This window comes from Platalea leucorodia (assembly GCF_965183815.1).
Source record: "Platalea leucorodia genome assembly, chromosome: W".
Lineage (NCBI taxonomy): Eukaryota > Metazoa > Chordata > Aves > Pelecaniformes > Threskiornithidae > Platalea > Platalea leucorodia.
Window position 1 is genome coordinate 6,325,764 of NC_138859.1, and position 18,835 is coordinate 6,344,598.

The following is an 18,835-nucleotide window of genomic DNA, read 5'->3' on the forward strand; positions in this document are numbered from 1 at the left end:
GCTGGGGGGGCTACACCTGGGGTAAGGGGGGCAGGAAGAGCTACCTCCTCTTCCTTTGAAAGAAGAGCAGGAAGGAGAAACTTTATTATTGCCTTGCTACACAGTAGGGTTCCTCCCTTGACCCCCCCACCATGCTGGGAACACAAGTGCTGCTCTTCCAGCCCAGACAGGGGACAGGCTCCCCTTAAGGCTAGGCACTTTCTTTTCCTCCCCTCACAACACTGTTGCCACTGCCAAGGCACTTCCAAAAATAAGCTGAGCCACCCTGCTGTTGCCCAGCAGAAACATACCCTGGGCTTGGCCCCAGTTGGGCTGCTCACAGGCCAAGCACTTTTGTGGGGGCCAGAGGAAAACTGCCTCCAGGAGTAGAAAGCAGCAGCACAGCACTTAAATTTCACCCCATGCCTGCAGGAAACAAAAGCTGCTCCAAGTCAGAGTCCCAGACTTAAGCACATAGCCTAGAAAACCGAGTAGACTACATGGGGCAAGTTACCACAGCACAGCCAACAACTTCAGAAACACAGGCTGTGGCAGTTGCTGCATAGTAGAAGTGATGCTTGGCCTCCAAGACTGATGCCACTCAGAGTGCTATCTGGCATCTCGGGGCTTGTGTTCTCTGAAGGTAAAGTGTAGAAGTGGCTGGCGTACAAAGCAGAAAGGAGCAGCCAAAAGGGTCCTCCCAGGGAAAGTTTATCTGTCCTTGGAGCCCAGCTTCTCAATCAGTTCCTGCAGAGGAGCCAACTCCCGCCTATCGATCAAGTTGAATTCCTGGCAGGGAAAAAAAAACAACACAAAAATTAAAAGCATCTCTCAAAGAGCTGCTGGAAAAGATGTCCATCCACCCTACTCGCCATGTCAGCACATGCCAAGAAGGCATTATTGCAGCAGCTGCCTCTCTGGTTTCTCTGCAGAGAAATTCTAACATTTCAAGACAACAAAACTTTTTCCACCATATCACCAAGTACCATGCTGCTCTGCATGAGTCACACGTGCAGTCATGGAACAGGCTGTTAAAATACTGGCAAGGAAAAAAGAAAAAAGGTGTTGCTGCTATTTCTGCATCAATTCTTGAGCTATAAAACCCCCAAGTTCTCCTCTCAGCCTGGTTTCTTTTGCTGCAGACTGGTAGCTAAAACCTGACAGGGAAGTTCAAGCATTTATAGCCACGCTTCCTGCAAAAAAAAAAAACCACCACCACAAACCCACAGCACCACAGCTGCATGGTTTGCATGGTACAGAAGGTGGGAACTGAGCATATCTTCCAGCACGCGCCACAGCTGTAGATTTTCAGAGTGAGGAGGCTGCTCTTAAAAATCCAACTCCCTTTAAAAGCAAATGGGGAACAAGAAACCCTGGAGGCAGGCGACCAGCCACCATTTTGCAGCTCACCTGCACAAAGAAGATAAAGTGCTTGAAGGAGGTGTTGAGGTGGGCCTCCTCCTGCAGCTGCATGATGGAATCAAAGTGCTGGTGGTAGATATGGGCGTACACACGGAACAGCCGCTTCAGGATCGTCTTGGCCACTGACATGAAGTTCTTAGGAAAAGGGACGCCTGAAATGCACCAACACACACAGATAAATCTTTCAGTTCAGTCAGAGGTACCAAAGCGAGATGTTCCGGCAGCGTCTCGGTCCTGTATACACTGCCTGTTGCATCACACAGCCACACTTACCAATCTTTGAAGGGAAGAGCGTTTCATCATCCAGCTGGTCCTGCACCCATGTCATCAAGTAATCAATGTACTTCGGAGCCGAGCACTTGATTGGTTTCTTTATGTTGGTGCCGTCCGCCCAGTGGTACTCATACCTGTGGGGACAGAAGGAAAATAAATTCATTGCTCTGAGAGGAAAAAATTGCATTTTCAGGCCCCATGGTTTCCTCCTTATCTCAGTAAGGAGTGATGCTGCAACACTTGTACTCCTCAAAAACAACAAGAGCAGTGCTTTGCCTTTCTGAGTTTCTCAAGTGCAACACAACAGAGTTAACCATCCCGACCGCTGCAGCAATCGCCCTCAGGGTTTGACCCTCAAAAGTGAACTTCAACTTTGTGGCAACCTCCTCCAACATCAACATTTCCTTAAAATGAGACAAAAACTGGCCAAAGGGCCATCGCCCACCACCTGAATTAATTCACCTATGGCCTTCAGACACCCTCCAGGAATTTGGCGCTTCCTCTTCCCTCAGACAAGATGGCTGACTTCCCCAAGAGACCATCCCCAGGGCCACACATTAGCCAAAGGCTTTCAAATCAACACGCATGCTTATCAATCCCACAGCTCCTCTGAACCGGAGCAGATGTTGACTCTAATGCTATGTGACAACACAACTGGCTTTCTCTGCCATCTTTTGCAAAACCCTTCAAAAGCAGGGGGGAAAAACAAACACCCATCATGTTTCGACTGTTGCCTCTTGACAAGCGAAAACAAACGGTGCCATTTAAACAGGAAGTCGTTACAGGAAACGTCCCCAAATATAGAAACGGGAACTTGCAATCTAGATACTTCTGGATAGACGAGTGGGGCAGGATGTTCCACGGCACCCTACAAATACTGCTCACCAGCCAGACTCCACGCTGCTACCCCAAAAAAACAGCGAGCCTCGAGCAACCTTACAAACAAGATACCCTGCTGCAGCTTCACCTCAACAAAATACACAAGTGCAGAACCAACATGTAATCTTCTCCCTGCAGGTATTCTCACCTCCTAAAAACAATGAGGCACCCCAAATACACCTTTGCTATTTCCTTTCCAGGTTCCATGATGTGGCATAGGGATCGGCAGGACCCAAAAGGCACTTAGCCATTCCCTACTGCATGTACCAGTCTCTATAAGCATAAGGTTCCCTTCCCAGCTTTAACTCTCTGCGATGGTGACAGCATTGGGCTGCCCTCTGCTCCCCGCACGGCCATCGCAAGCACCATATAGTAACCCAACCCAAGAGTTTGCCTGCCTCACATCCTGCCCCATGCTGGCAGCAGCATCTTTAGAATTGCTCGTGCTCAGAAAAACCACACTACAGCCTTTCAGAGCACCAGCTCTGCAAGACGGCACATCGAGAGGTTACTATAAGACTTTGACAGCAAGACCAGACACTTCCAGTCAAGTTAGACCGCTCATTTTCCTTAAAACAAACCATTTCATCAACACATCTTTTCAGCTTCCAAACAACATACGGACCTGATCGGGGGGGGGAGATATCCCCAAGCACGCTTCCCCTAGGCAGATATTCAACATGCTAGACAGACAAATGGCTGCCGATACCACACAGCCTCCCCAACAGGCAGCATGGCTTCGCGCGCAGGTAAATGACACTGGGGGAGCACAATGCTGCATCTCGACCCAGTCTGGGGTCTCATCCTCTTTTTAGCTTCTTTCTACGTAAGCTCGAGCAACCTGCGCACCCATCTACTTCCCCACATTTAAATTGCAGCCGTAGACTGCAGTAAACTTCTTACCTTGGTCCTGCGGACATGACCGGACAGCTCGCCTCTGTGCAGAACTCCGTAATGGTCCCATACAGCATGTTGATTTGGTTAAAGAAATCCACCGCTGGAAAGGAAACGCATCAAGTTTGCTCAAAGTGCAAGCACAAAGCGGACCGGAGCACCGGTTCGCTCTCCTTCAGGGGTCAATGTGCCGCAAAGCTCTTGGCAAAAACAAACATCCCCCTTCCGTACGATGTCACGTGGCCAATGACTTTGAGACATTTCGACCATCTAGGAATTTGAATTGCTCCATCAATTTTTCACCCTCCAGCTACCGCCCCTAGCCGATTTGTATGGCATTAAGCACTACTTAGCTTTCCATACCTTGGAAATGACTGCTTTAGGTTCCAGGCACCTTTAAAAAATTACCACCACCTCAAAACCCTGATTGATTTTGGTAATACAGGAGACCTTTCTTAGGTTGAACATTTGTGGCCTGACTTACTGCTTTCCATTGCTCAGAACTACTTTCTCTAACCTCCAAAGAAAAGTTCAAGGCCAGGGAGAGCAACTGCTACAAGCAAAATAAGTTTGTAGTATTTGTCTTTTTAAACTGTGCATGCAGCAATAATAAAATGAAAATAGAAAACAAAAAAGAAACTCCACAAACCTAGAGTTCGGTAGAAAATACAGTTCCACTTTTTCCCTGGACTATTTACTGTCACCATTTTTGCAGCCAATAATGCTGACTTTGTAATTCCAAATATCAATATTCTAGGCTTACTCCCCAGTACAAAAATAACCATTCACAAACCTAATCGCCTTTGCAAGTCTGAACTCAAAAAAACCCACCCCAAAACCACAACAGCATGGGTTTGTTTCTCGCTTTTTGCACACTTCTGGAGCACAACGCCCCTTTGACACAGCACCCATCTGCCGTCAGCACGTCACACCACTTACTTTCCTTTTATCCCAGCTTGGTTACCTAAACGAAGCATGCCTGGGATAAGAATTTAATTTGGGGAAGTTCTAGGTTCTTATAAGGATTAAAAACAGAGATTTTTGGTTTTCCCCACTCCACCTCCATGCTCAGGCAGATCCCTCTTTCACAGGGCTTACTGTTAACTGCAATCCACTCGTTGAGGTCCTCTCCCTCCGGCAACATAACCGCTTGTCTAAGGTTACCACTCCCCAGAGTCGCTTCTGCATGTTTCAGGAGTTCATACTGATGGGAGCCTTCAGGAATGTTTTTCTTGGGTTTGAATGTTTTTGAAGATCGACTCCCACTGACAAGAGAGAAAACATTTCCAATTAGTTCTTCAACAGTGTTCCCTTCCCAGAATAATTTCCCGTATTACCCCTCGCCATCTGATACTTTTAACCAGGGTGATGCCGGCCCTTCCCCATTTCCCCCACTGTAGGGGCAAACAGATCCTACGTGCGGGCCAGAGTGTTTCTGGCTGTGTCACAAAAAAGCCACTTGCACACTTCCCTCTTTCACCTACCCCTTTTAAAAAAATCACAAAGGCCCAAAGACTTACCAAGCAACAGTTGCTTTTGATCACAGAAAGAAAAGCCCACATAACTCCGCCGGGGAACAAAACGACCTGCCGACTGTCGCTAGGTCAGTTTGACAGCGGTGAATATTAGACACTCAGCACTCTAATGCACCGTTGGAAATGGCTTGCTAACAATACTGACTTAATAGACTCCAGCCCTGAAATGCAAATCATCATCATAATCTTCCCTTGCTGTGCTGTACCGACAGCTGTGCTCAGCAGCCGAGCCATCACACAACTCCTCACCAAACTCCCCGTCCCTCCAACGGGGCCAGCAGCACCGCAGCCTCTCTCTCTGAACAGCCAACATTGCCAAAACCGGGATGAATTCCAATACCTCTCAACCACAAAACATTAACTTTCAGACCACGCCAGCTCTCTGCTTCCAAGCGAGGGTGATGCAAACGACAGGACAGCCAGGGCCAAAGCACAGATTTAGGGAAATGGGCTTCTCCAGCACGTGCTGCTCAGCATCATCAGCATCCTGCCCCCATTGCACACAGCCGGATGCGTTTGGCTGGCACGCGCCTCATGGCAGCTTCCTGGTGCAACCTTATGGCTTTGCACACTCTTTTTACGTGCAACGCTCAGTGCGGAAATAAAAGACCTTTAGATCTAGCTCGCTCTTAAACCAAGCCGCTGCCAAAACGTAGGCTCAACACATTGCTGACCTGAGGCAGAAGGTCCCAAAAGGCAGACCCAGTGCATCATCAACACTAGGAAGAGGCTCCCCAGCCCCTTCTTACGCTGCAAAACGCCTCCAGTCCTTATCCACAGCACCTACCAGGCCTTAAGAGCCAGAAGCTCTCTCACACTTTACAAGCCTTCACATCTATGACACAGGTATGCAACAGCCCACCCCCTATAGCTCATTAAAGGTGCATTTTTTACACAACATGCTTGTAGGTCTACCAAATTAACACTATTCCCCCTGCAATCAGGCCTGCCCCACCTCACATAAGGGCAGCCCCTCACACAAACACCAGCCAGTACCAAAAGCTAACACCCTTTACACTGCACCAGCACTTGCCCACAGGTGTAGGGTAAGGCCCACCCAAAGCCCACCCAGGTGGAAGCCCCACACCCATGGGACAAGGGCTTCCTCTTTTCTGCCTCACCCCACACCCCCAAAGCCCCCTCCCAACTCCCAGGGCCTCTCACTAAGGCGGAGCATCCCTACAGATGCCCCCACCCCCTCAGAACCTGCCCTAATTCCCCTGGAAGACCAGCCCTTCAAATTCTCCCCACCTCAGGAGGGATTAATCCTCACAAGACAACCCCTCCCCAGAGCCTTCCCTCCAAAAGGCTTCCCATCCTCTTAAACACCCCCCCCAAAGCCCCTCCCTGTACCCCTCCATAGCACTCACCCAACATGGGCACTCCGTGGGGTGCCTGCCCTCCAGAGTCACCCCGCTCCCACTGCCAGCCCCACTCCACATCCCAGCCTGGGACCCTACCCCTGTAAGGCACCCTCTGTCACCCCGCTGCTGAACCCCCTTCCTCCAAGGCTTCCTCCCAAAAAAACACTACACCCCAAGGGCTTCCTCTACAGGACTGTGCTCCTCCCCATATCCCTCCAGGGCCTCCTCCCAAAGTCTTCCTCGGTCCCTCCTCGTACATCCCCAAGGACTCTTTTCAAAGCCTTCCCCCCTCCACACATGCCCAGGGTCCCCCCCAAAGCCTTCCTCAAGCCCCTCTGAGCCCCCAGGGCCTCTGCCCAAAGCCACCCAGGGCTTCCCCCTAAAACTTCCCTGAAGAGCCCTCCTGTGCCTCACCACAAGGCCTTCCTGGGCACCCCTGGGCCACCATCCCCCCAAAAGCCTTCCTCGAAGCCTAGGACTTCCCTCAGGGCCCCACACCTTCCTCAAGCTCCCAACCACCACCAGCACCCCCCTGCCCCAGGACCCCCCCCCCCCCAGGGCCTCCCCAAAAGCCTTCTTCCCCCTAAAGCCCCTCACAGACCCAGCCCCCGAGGCCTCCCCAGATGCTTCCCCCCACCCCACAGCCCCAAGCTCCTCACAGACCCCCTCCCCGGAGCCCTTTCCCACCAAAGCCCCTCCCCGAAGGCCTTTCTCCTTCCTAAAGCCCCTTACGGCCACAGCCTCCCCGGGGCCCAGGCACTCACAAGAGGAAGCTCATGGCGAGCGGAGCCAGAGGGAGGCGCTGGACTGGGCTGAGGCGAAAGCAGCAGCCCCAGCTCCTTGTGGGCAGCGCCCGCCGCACTACCAACTCTCGCAAGAGCTCAGGGAGGAGCTTCATGCGGAGGGGGGCGGGGCCTCTCGCGGCACCATTACCATGGCAACAGACCCTGGGCCGAGATCCACGTGGGTCTGTGCCGGCCTCAGCCCCCCCCCGCCGTGGGCCTGGGGACCCTCAAAGCCCCCTCCTTATGGGCCTGGGCACCCCCCCACCATGGACCTTCCTCCCCCAGGGTCCGCCCCAACTCACAGGCGCTTGCCCACACCCTCCAACCCTCCCCCTGACCACCACCATCTTATTTCAGCACCTCCTTTTTGGCGTCACACCAGGCTGGACCCGTACACCCCATCCAGCCCCCTGACCAACTTCACAGGCTGAAATTCCCCCAAAACATCCTAAAGTTTGTCAAACCCTTTTCCCAGGGCTGATTTCTGCAGGTTTTCACCCTTTTTTGCAGCCATGTGATCCCTCCAGCCCTTGTCTTAGCAAGGAGCTGCTGTTATTGATCTAAAAAATTAATTTTAAAACTAGGCAGTAACCATGGCACTCTAAACAAGTTAAAAACTAAAATAAACACTGTGAAGTTATTTTAGCTCACAGCCAGGCTGCCTCCCACTGCTCTCACAAGCAGCACGGTGTGGAGCCGGCTCTGCTGGGGCATGACACAGGGACGGCGGCTGGTGATCCTTGGTGTTTGTTTGACACTCAGGGAAGTATAAAAACCTTCCCAGACTTTATCAAGCACATTAATGACTTCAAGATAAACCTCTAAGGTCACCTTTCACAGCTGAAGGGGTACATAGGGTAAAGCTAAGAAGAATAAACACGCAGGGAATGGCTAAACCCGCTCAGCACGAGTTCCCAAGAACTTACAGACTCTTCTTTTACCTCTTCTCCATCCAGGTTTCTTGCTTCCTTCTTTGCAATACCAGGGAGCATCATTTGCACCTGTCCCAACCCGATCTGGTGCTGTGGGCTGGCAGATGCCACATGGTATCTGTCAAAAATAAGTTAACGGTATTTAGTTTTGCACAAAAGCATTTAATTTTTCCACCAGCAGAGAGCACAGCCAGAAACGGCAGAGAAATACAAACGGTGAGTAACGGCTCCCTCTCGCCGTCCATGGATGCTGACGGCCCGTCACCCCGCGCCTGCTCGGGTGCGGGATCTGGCTTCCTGTCCTGCTGTGCCGGGACGGCTGGGAGCTGGGAGCACCCAGAGCTGGAGCACCAGGCTTGCCCCCAGGTTTTGCGATGCTCGAGGAGGGGTGGGATGATACCAGTGACATCCTGCAGTGAAAATCTCCCCTATTTTTCAGCAGCTAAACTGCCTGTCCCAGTGCCAGCCCCAATCCCAGCTCTAACCCCAGCCCCGCTCCCAGCCCCAATCCTAACCCCAATCCCATTCTCCCCCTCAACCCTAACCCCAACCCAAATCGCAGCCTTAAACCTGACCCCTGGCCCTAATCCCGACCCCAGTCCCAACCCTGACCTAACCGCAGGCCCAGCCCTGACCCCGCCCCCAGCCCCACGTTTTACGCAACCCCTCTTGCCCCCCCCGGGCCCAGCCAATGAGCGCCGCCGTGCCCAATTAGGGAGGAGAAGCCCCACCCGTCTCCACCAATCACACCCCCCTTCTTCTTCCGCCCCTCCCACCCGCTCTCCCGAGCGCCTCTCTCCCTCTACCCCAATCGCAGCCGGGGAGCGCCCGCTCCGTCCCGCCCCCTCCCTCTCCGCCCCCATTCAACTCTCCCCTCTGCGCCTCTCGCCGCGGCGATTGGCTCCCGCCGGTCGCGAGGAGGGGCGGGGTCGGACCCTCCGCGCTATATAAGGCGGCGGGCAGCACAGAGAGCAGCACTTTTTTTTCCATTGTCTGCTGTTGTTCTGTTGCTCTTATGGTAACTGTGGTATGTCCGCTCTGTATCCTTAGCTGTGCCGCGTTGCGCCTCCGTGGCTGCCGCCTCCACCACCTTAGCGCGACCAGGTATGGCCTGGGTGGTGGGGTTTATGTTGGGGCGGAAGTGGAACTTGCCTGCCTTCTCTGCCTAATCCTGGTGTAGGGCGGGCTGGGGGGGGCCCGGCCCGGCCCTCACCCACTGGGCCGGGGTAGGCTCGGCCCTCTACTGCCGGTACTGGGAATGAATGAGGCGGACCCTGGGCGGTACAGCCTGATGAAATCCTACTCCCGTCTTGCATAGTGTGTGCTGGACTCCCCCCTCTCTCCTGGCAGGGGGGTACCGGGTCCGCTGGGCTATCCCCGCACCTCCAGAGGGGCCTCTCGGGCCCCAAGCCCCGGCCTCACCCCGGATTTAAGTAGTGTGAGAGGGACCGGAGACCCCCGAGCATCCCGCCCGTGCCTCTGGCTGTGCACCAAGTGACTTTTCCCCCTTCCATTTCTGCATCATCTCCCATGAGGTGAAAACAGCAGTGTTGGACTTAATGCAGGATCCTGGTAATAGAAGGTCTGTACAGGGTTGGAAACTGTGCTTGGTGCTGTCGGGCTTTCTCCCGTGGGTCAGTTGTCTCCTGGATTCCTGTGGCAAGTTGAGTAGCTTGTAGAGTTGTGATGCATATTGCTTGGCAATTGCTTCAGAAATAGGCTGGTCCTTGTGATTTGGAAAGGCAGCATAAATGTCACAGTAACACTGTGGGGAGCATCTTTGCCTGCCCTGGCTCAGAGGTAGGAATAATTGGGCAAGTAAGGTGCTTGTCATGAGGCCTTGCAGCAAGGCAAGACTTAAATGCTGTAGTGAAGTCTAGAAGTGAAGCTTGTGAAGGTGAATCCCCTTGTAAAGGGATTAGTGAATGAGAACAATGTTCAAGCAAGAGTTATAGTGATAACCCAAAGGAAAAAAACCCAGGTGTGAGCAGTGTGGACAGCCTGTTGTGAGTGGGGACATGGCCTCCCAGCTAGCTGTAGGTCAAGCCAGCCTTTCTATATACTGCAGGGTGTCCAGTTGCCTGGAATGCATTTGGCAGTGACTGGATATTCCTGTTACTAATTCAGACTAGAAATATATGTGAGGAGCTGTTTTGACATGGTTTGAATGGGCAAATGTCCCTTCTACTCCAGCTAGATGTTGGAGTCTGCCAGAGGGGGTGAAACCATGTACCCCCAGCCCAGCTTTAACAGCCTGAAGACACCATGGTAGTGGTGGCAGCAATTACTTGAGCAAGGGAGGGTATGAGATTGGCTTGTGCAAGGTACGAGCTGTGCTAGATGGGCTGATACTCTTGCCAAGGAATTTGTGGGGGATGAGGATTTCAGAGAACAGCACTTGATACAGAAGCATGGCATGCTGTGCCTCCTGTGCTGCATCCAACAAGCCAGAATTACTTGATAGACCTCTTTGGTGGTGGAAGTTGCACTTAAGTGGAGTGAGTTCTGCTTTGTGTAAGTCCTTTGTAGTGAAGCTGTCATGTCTTCACAAGGAACGGATGACCAGCTTTCTAAAAATAGAAGCTAATAGTATTTTAACTTGAAACATGTGCCAGGTGAATGATACATGTGGACTCTTGGCCTTGCAGAGAAGAATAGCGTGTACACTTTCTCAGGCTGCACAAATAAGTTGGTCCCTCCAGCAGTCTTGTTTGCTGATCCCGGCTTTGGGCAGCAAAGCTATAAACTAAGACCGAAATATGCTGCTTAACATGATTGGGCATAAAGGTGCAATAGGTTTGTACGGAGCTTGAGTAAAAGAGCCTTTTCTGCCCTGGCTTGCAGTTGGCATCTGTCCTTCCTGGTCTGTTGCACAGAGCTTGGATTTGATGGTTGTAACGATGCTGACTGCTTTGGTAATACTTTCTCTGTTGCAGAAATGCAGTTGTGATTTCTGGAAGGAAGCTGGCCCGTCAGATCAGGCAGGAAGCCCGTCACGAGGTTGAGCAGTGGGTAGCAGCTGGAAACAAGAGGCCTCACCTCAGCGTTGTTCTTGTTGGTGAAAATCCAGTGAGTCACTCCTATGTGCTGAACAAAACCAAAGCAGCTGCTGATGTTGGTATGTCTTGCACTCTGTTCCAAAAAAGTGAAGCAAGCAACTGTTTTATCTTGCTTTAGTTAGGAATCCTCTGTGCTGGAGGCAGCTTTTTGGGATGTATCCATCTGGCAGCTTTTCACTTCAGCTGCATGGCAGTCCATGTTTGCCCCAGCATTTGCTGTGACTCTTCTGGCTGTCTTCGTTGTACTGGGATGTAGTTAATAAACATGGTTCATATGTGCATTATGCCATTTAAATCCTTTAGGGCAACATCAAGCTCTGTAGTTTGGATTTTCAGTCTTCCTAGGGCCATATAAAGCCCAGACAGGGCTCTGATTTGCCTCCTTTCCTCAACTGCCTGAGATGCAATCGTTCTTCAGCAGCCTTGCCACCCTGTGACTCCTTCCAATCTTGCAAGCCGAGGTCCTGCTTGGTGTTCAGCCAAGTATGCTTCTAGAGAAAATGTGCTGAAAGGGGCTAGGAGGTAATAAATGGTTTAATTTCTCCTTGGGTTCTGTGCTGCTAAAGCCTTCTTTGGAGCTGGGACTTCTAGGCTAACATCCCCTTCTTGCTGTGTCAAGAGGGACCACAGGATGTGCAGTTGCATCTTCATCATAGCACACTTTGGTTAGGTTTCTCCAAGCTCTCCCTGTACTCAGAGGGTCTCTGCTTTCAGTCTTTCTCAGGCCATTAGACCAATACTAATGGTCCTTAACCATAACTTGCAAGGCTTGTGAAGGCCTTCAGCCTGGAAGGTGCTTGTTACATGAAGCATACAGTCCTTGGTGTATGCCTATCAGATTTGGTAGAGCAATGAAACAGGGCGGCTTAAATCTGCATGGATTAAGAAAGTGGCTCTCCCACTTGTGTACACATGGCACCCTAATATGCCGCTTTCAATGATTGTGCAGGAATCAGAAGTGAAACCATCCTCAGGCCAGCTTCTATTTCTGAAGAGGAGCTGCTGGATTTGATCAGCAAACTCAATAATGATGCCAATGTGGATGGCCTGTTAGTACAGCTTCCTTTACCTGGTGAGTAGCTAGATTTCAATCTGTTTCACTTTTACATAAAGCTTTTAAGGGTTTGTACATGCCAGAAGGAGGAGCAGCAGCACAAGGGCTATCCTGTGTCATGAGAGGTGGCACTCTGCCATGATGCAGCTTAAAGAGGTTGATGCAGCTACTCCATCACACAGCTGCCTGTACAAGTTAAGTTGCTGGGGGTCAAAGAAATCTGTTCTTGTGTAGGGAGTATCAGCTTCCAGAGCCAGAAACTTGAACTTGGTTGTGGCGCTGAGGCTGCTTAAAAATATCCTCTCAGCATTAGCGATGCTGTGGTTCCAGTTCCCTTCTGTGGGAGCTGTTAGCCTTGAGCTTGCTAGAAGTCTTGAGCTTCCAAACTCTGAAGGGGTTGGTGCAGCAGGTCAGGGCTCTGGCTGACTGCAAAGAGCAGGTTTTTGGCTGATCCCTAGGGTTAAAGCTTTTTGTTCACTTCCAGAACATATTGATGAGCGCAAGATTTGTAACACTGTGACTCCAGACAAAGACGTTGATGGCTTTCATGTGATAAACGTGGGGCGCATGTGCCTTGACCAGTACTCCATGCTGCCGGCTACCCCCTGGGGGTGTGGGAGATCATTAAGAGAACTGGTAAGCTGCTCCTGCAGTATTTGGCTGCTGTCTGGCATAACTCCAGCTTGTGTTTGTCTTAAGACTCCATCTTATCCTCTGCAGGCATCCCAACACTGGGGAAGAATGTGGTGGTGGCTGGCAGGTCAAAGAACGTGGGCATGCCCATCGCCATGTTGCTGCATACAGATGGCAGGCACGAGCGCCCGGGAGGTAGGGGCTTGGTTGCCTCAGAGCCTGTGTGCCAGGCAGCTGCAGAAGGAAGCCCTCAGCCTGTCACACTGGCCTCTTTAGGCTCTAAACCAGTCCTAGGAGCGCCTTAGGGATTCTGGCACATCACATGGGCTGTGGTCAAGGCTGAGGAGTTAACTCTGCACATAATCAGTCTTGTAACGTTTTGGAGCCTTCTTCAGAGAGTCCTTGTCCTCTTCCATCCCAGATCCCTCCCTCTGACTTTGTAGGCTGTTCCCTGGGGTTGGTCATCAGGCTCTCATGTTCCTGATAAATACATGGGTGGTGTTGAAGAGGAAGACTTAGAAAAGTGTCTGGGTTTGAGTAGTACATGTGAATTAAAACTCCATGTAACTACTCTTGCAGGCGATGCCACAGTCACAATATCCCACTGCTACACTCCCAAGGAGCAGCTGAAGCAACACATGATCCGTGCTGATATTGTGGTAGCAGCAGCAGGTAAGACCTGACTCCAGCAGCACAGCCAAGGTGCACAGAGGGTGCCGCACTGTGGCTTGTGTGGTGTTTCTGATGGAATCCTTGCTTGAAGGAGACAGTCCTGTTGGTATTGAATGTCCTGGGGCCTCCCTAGCTGAAGCAGCTCTGGTGGCTTCTGGCTGATGGCAGCTGCCCTAGGTGAGGGCTAGGACAGCAGGTGAGGGGCTGTTTGAGCCAGCCAGTTAATCCTGTGATTAAGCCTAGGAGCCACATACTTGATCTTACTAGCAGAGCTGTTTGTAGCTTTGCCTTTGAAATGTAAAATAACATCTGGCAGGAGGGGTTGGTGTGCCAGCGAGCACCTGATCAGATCTAGGGAACAGCTACAGGCAGGCTCTGTTACATGTGCAGACAGCTCTGTATTTATGTGGGGAGGAGGGGAAAAAAAAAAAAAAGATGGCATCTGCCTTCAGAGGACAAGGAGTCACTCAGGTGTGCTCTTCTCCAGGCTGTACCCTTGGTGTGGAGGTAGCTCATCAGCAGAGGAGTTGAGCTGAGTTGGGGTGTCTGTTTGGCAGCAGAAGCTGGGTGTGGGCCTGTGGGGAGGGAGGAGAGAAAACGTCGGTTGGAAATTGGGTATGAAGAGACAAGGTGCCGGAAGGATTAGCAGTGGTGTTGAAGGTGTCGGTGCATGTAATGATGGCAGAAGTGCTGCTGGCAGATAAATCGCCAAAGGTGATCAGCAGACCAGAGGAAGGCTCGCATGAAAGAGTGGAGGGTGGGAAGGAGTTCCTTGGCTCAGTCAGCTGGGGAGGCAGTATCTGGCAGAACCAGACAAACACACCCCAGCCTGAAAGGGTGGCTTAGCTGCAAGCTGCTGCTCCCCACCCCTGTCACGCTGGGGGTTTTACAGCCCCTGGGTGAAGTCAGTGCCTCTGCCAGGCTGGGTTGTGGTGGTCTCAGACACTGTTTCAGCTTGCTGACTTAGTGCAGGTGCAAAAATGTTGCTGGAGCTGCGGGAACACACACAGCCACTGACTTCAAATGCTGGGTTATCAGTAAACCACTCAAATTCCTGATTGAGCTGAACATTAAGGAGTAGCACTGGATTGTGCAACTGTGGGTATATTTGCATTTCATAGAATGATAGGATCATTGAAGGGTTGAAAAGACCCTTAAGATTGAGTCCAACTGCTCTGTGAGGCCAGAAGGCCTGGGTGGGTCAAAACATAATGTGAAGATGGGGTGAGGAGGAGCAGGGGGGCTATTAGCACCACCATGAGCGTGCGGGTCTGTTTTCTCCTTGCAGGCATACCCAATCTGATCACAGCTGATATGATCAAAGAAGGAGCTGCAGTGATTGATGTGGGGATAACGAGAGTGCAGGATCCTGTCACTGCCAAATTGAGGCTGGTTGGGGATGTGGATTTTGAAGGTATGGAAAGGCTCTGTGTTGGGTTCCTGAGCATTAAACATCAAGGGTGCTGGGAAGGGGAGGAGGAAGTCCTGGTTCATGCAACTGAGCAGATGCAGACTGATGCTTATATTCTCTTGCTTGGTGCATCCGATATGGTACCATATGCAAGGGTGCAGCCTTCCTGTAGTATGCCATGGGAAAGCTCTGTGCTGCAAGGCAGAGGAGACTCACCCTGAGTCTAAGCAGTTTGGTTGCTTTGCCTCTCCTCCAATTCATCACACATACTCCTGCTTTTAAATAAAGACATGCAGAACTTATTTACCTTCTGGCTTGCTATTCACTGGCCTTGCTCACCACTTCAACCGTGCCCAGATGGGCTGTTATGATGAGCCCTGCACCTCTGGGTGCTGGGTGAAAGACATTGGAACCTCCTCCTGGAAGAAAGAGGGTGAATGTTTAGACTGTTAGTACTTCATTGTGGCCACCCTCAAGGGCACATGTGAAGCCCACATCTAGTCTTAGACTTGACATTTCTGTGCTAGAAATCCCACTATTGGACTTTGCTTTTCCCCCAGTTTGGGCTTTGCAGTTAAGCTTGCTCAGTAGCAGGGATGGACAGACTACAGTGCTCTGTCCTGCCCTGCCTAACAGGGGGAAAAAGTCCACCTTGAGAAACTACTATTCCTTAGCTGGCAATCTTGAAGGAATTTGAGCAATGTTAGACTGGTTGCAGCTTCACACTGGCCAGCCAGCTTGATAAGTGTCGCTGCTCTTGACTCGCATGCTGAGCTCTAGCTTTCCTTTCTGCAGAGGTGAAGAAGAAAGCCAGCTACATCACTCCGGTCCCTGGGGGAGTTGGGCCTGTGACAGTTGCCATGCTGATTAACACCATCATTGCTGCCAAGAAGCTGTTGAAACCCAAAGAGCTGGAAGCATTAACCACTTAACATGGGACACTCTAGCACTGAAAATGACCTTCCAAACAGGCCAATAGAAAAATGCAATATTTTTTATTGTATTGGAAATGGAGTTTCCTGTTCTGAGGTCATAGATATTTATTGGAAGCTGAAGCATATGCACATTAGTTGTACTAAGGTGTAAGCATCTACACTCCTGGCCTACTCATGCTAGCAAAGCTGCTTTATGTTTAAGCTAGCTCTTCTAGGAAGCTGGCCCTGCTCTTGCAAGTATTAGGCAGTGGTAGGGGTCCTGGGTATGCAGCAACCCTGGGAGCTTGGTGTGATGTTAGCAATCCTGTGGGAGGTAGAGTGCTGCTCCATGGTGCAAAACCAATGGCCTTCATGGTTCTGTTATCACAGATGCTCAGTCTGCCCAGACTGCTTGCATTTGACTCGTGCTGAAGTCTTCTACTCAATGCTGGATGCTTAAGTTAAGCTCTTCTGTAGAAGTTACTTGAAAAAAGCCATATGTCTGTTCTTGGCCTGTCTGGGGCCCTGGCCAGTGGCAGATCTGTTGTAAATGTCCTAGTGTGCAGCTAAGCTGTTGTGTGGTTTTTTTTTTTTTTTTATGGTGACTTTTAAAGAAAGCCCTTTCTTTTCTAACCAAAGAACAATGGGGGGTGGGGTGGCTGTTGGTGTCTACATTGGGCACACAGGGGGTTTCCTGAACTGTATTGTAAAGTGTGCAAATAATTAGTGAATAATGCAGGCTGACTCTAAAAGTATGAGAAGAAAAAAAAAAATCCCTACTTGTGTCCTACAATTATTACTAAGCAAGTTTTTCACTTTTCCCAGAGAAGGAGAGCTGCCCCCACAATAGTTTATTAAAGCACTTGTAACATAAGCTCCCTCTCGCCCCTACAGAGCAGTTAGACCTGGCTTTTCTGTTGAGTTTAGCTGACGCAACTGCTACATGCCTCACCAACTTGGCTTAGAAGATGGTCTCTTACTTTCATGCCTGAACAAAACTTGTTCAGCTTTCTGACTGTATCACCATGACAGTATAGTCTTCTAACAAGTTTGCTTGTAAGCTCTAATTATCCATTGAACATTAACCTTACCTAAGGTTGTGATATGTTGGGCAGGATGGAAAACTTACATGCAGTATTGTTTGTGGGCAGTGAGTTAAGTCTTGGATTCCTTCCTTTTCATGTATTCCCTGGAAAGAGTGATCCCACCTTTCTGGGAGCAGGAAAGGTTTGTTGTGATGCTGAGGAGCTGGTGAGTCAGCACTAACCCCACATTCATGGCCCTCTCCTGGAGGGGAGAGTGCTTATAAAAATGCCGAACAAGGGAGTAGGAAAGCTGAGGTTCAAGGGCTCTGCACCAGAAACACGCTAAGAGCTGAGACTGATTGAAACCAGGTTTATTGGGTTGTATCACCGATAAATACAAAATGACTAAAGTAGTACTGTAATGGAGGTGGCAAATCTGAGGCGCTCCCCTGTTTTCATATACAAAAAGTATAAACCATGTGTGACCCTTGCAAAATCAACAAATTTAGTTAAAACAAGCTGGATGCTAGAGCGGCTTCAGCTCTACTTCATCAAACATTACCAGAGTCCACAAAGCCTTTCTGGGGGGGTGTCATGTAGTAGAGATGGCATATTGGATAAAGCAAATTAACCTGAATGATTAAAAGCATAAGCCTACTTGTACCACACTTCAGCTACCACACAGGAGATGACTGGTACAAAAACACTACAAAATAGACATGATGTGTTCAAGTTGAAATAGTTCTTAATGTTAACATCAAGCTACGTGGCTCTTGCTTAAGTGGTGACGGGAGTAACACTGTGTTATTTTTCCCACCATGTTTCCCCAGGAAGTGTACTTGAACCAGAAAAAATTGCTATAAATAGGAAACTGCATTCAAGTCTTTCTGTTGGACTCAACTATTTACAGAGAATTGAGGTCTGTCCCACGCAAAGGCTCAGACCAGTTGCAATATTTAACTGGTGTCCCAGAAATCCCCATATGGCTGGTATAAATATCAGGTAGGCTGTTTCTGCTCAGGGGAAGGGTTGGGGCTCTGTGAGGCTTGAAATAGAGGGGGGGAAAAAAAAAATCCATCTACCAAAAATGAGTAAAAGAAACAGGGTTGCTGAGCGGGTTGCTTCAGACCAGTGTTCCTAAACCACAGCTGGGCTTAGCTCATGGAAGGAAAAACCCCTTTAAAAGCCTCATCACTGCCCTGGCACTGCTGGAAATAAAGGTGGCGAGAGCTGGGCAGAGCCAAACCAAGCCCGGTGCCCAACACTGGCTCCTGACCTGCTCCCTTCCCTTCCTTTCCCTCGGGACCCAAAGGCAGCTGCAGGTGCGAAGAGCCCTTTGCGAAGCTGAAATGCAGACGGAGGCCAAGCGGGGAGCTGCTGGATGCGAGCCTGAAAGCACGGGTGGGTACGTGGCGGGGGACAGGGTCGCTCTCCCCTCCCTGTTACACCACATGCAAATAACCAGGATTGAGAGGCTAAACTGGTGCAAAGCCCCCTGCACAGGGGCTGGGGAGTCAGAGCAGGCTCCTCCAGCGAGGTAAGGGCTCAGGCCCCTCTCGCTCCCATCTGGAGGGAGAGATAGGGCTGTTACCAACCCCGAGGCCAGGGGTGGCCCTGGGAGAGCTGTGGGTGAGGACATGGGGACGGGCGACCAAAGGGCTTTGCTGCAGCAACCATTCGCATTCCCCAGTAGAAACTGTGCCCTGCTGCCTGCAGAACCCATTCCCAATTCCCTGTGGAAACCAAGGCCCCATTCCCTGCTCTGCTCTCCTGCCGCAGCCCAGCTGCTGTTGCCCTTAAACCAGAGCTGCTGTTCCTCCTTCCCTTCCTTCACTCCAGGCCACCGGCTCCTTTACAGCCCTGCCATGCCTCTTCACCCCTTCTGCACATCCACCCCAGGGCACGCAGAGCTGGATCCCTCCACGGCTGGCGGGTCCCTCCTGCATCCCTGTCGCCACACCAGGGATGCTGTACCGCAAGAAGGAACTCCCGTTGCTGTGGCTT

General features: G+C 50.9%; 2 protein-coding genes across 2 annotated transcripts; one reads left to right on the forward strand and one right to left on the reverse strand.

The window, feature by feature from the left end:
- Window positions 1-639: 639 nt before the first annotated feature.
- Window positions 640-8,133, reverse strand: LOC309601821 (MOB kinase activator 1A-like). The gene is made up of 6 exons (XM_082334980.1): window positions 8,073-8,133; window positions 4,546-4,712; window positions 3,457-3,550; window positions 1,675-1,808; window positions 1,390-1,553; window positions 640-768 (listed from the first exon to the last, which is right to left on the reverse strand). Exons 1-6 carry the CDS (start codon window positions 8,081-8,083, stop codon window positions 691-693), a joined length of 648 nt encoding a protein of 215 aa, XP_082191106.1. The 5' UTR covers window positions 8,084-8,133; the 3' UTR covers window positions 640-690.
- Window positions 8,134-9,078: 945 nt separating this feature from the next.
- Window positions 9,079-16,381, forward strand: LOC309601719 (bifunctional methylenetetrahydrofolate dehydrogenase/cyclohydrolase, mitochondrial-like; the record flags this gene model as incomplete). Its single annotated transcript, XM_082334881.1, is given in 9 exon segments — window positions 9,079-9,167; window positions 11,000-11,181; window positions 12,072-12,194; window positions 12,661-12,786; window positions 12,789-12,812; window positions 12,897-13,004; window positions 13,389-13,481; window positions 14,770-14,895; window positions 15,688-16,381. Coding segments are annotated over 9 exon segments (1,008 nt in total). The 3' UTR covers window positions 15,825-16,381.
- Between the last annotated feature and the right edge of the window lie 2,454 nt (window positions 16,382-18,835).

What these genes read in the sequence shown, in the direction of transcription:
- LOC309601821 (XM_082334980.1), bottom strand. An exon ending in CGAGTGGATTGCAGTTAACA is followed by an intron (nt 3,551 to 4,545) that starts GTAAGCCCTGTG and finishes TTTCCTTTCCAG; the next exon opens with CGGTGGATTTCTTTAACCAA. An exon ending in GTCATGTCCGCAGGACCAAG is followed by an intron (nt 1,809 to 3,456) that starts GTAAGAAGTTTA and finishes CTGTCCCCACAG; the next exon opens with GTATGAGTACCACTGGGCGG.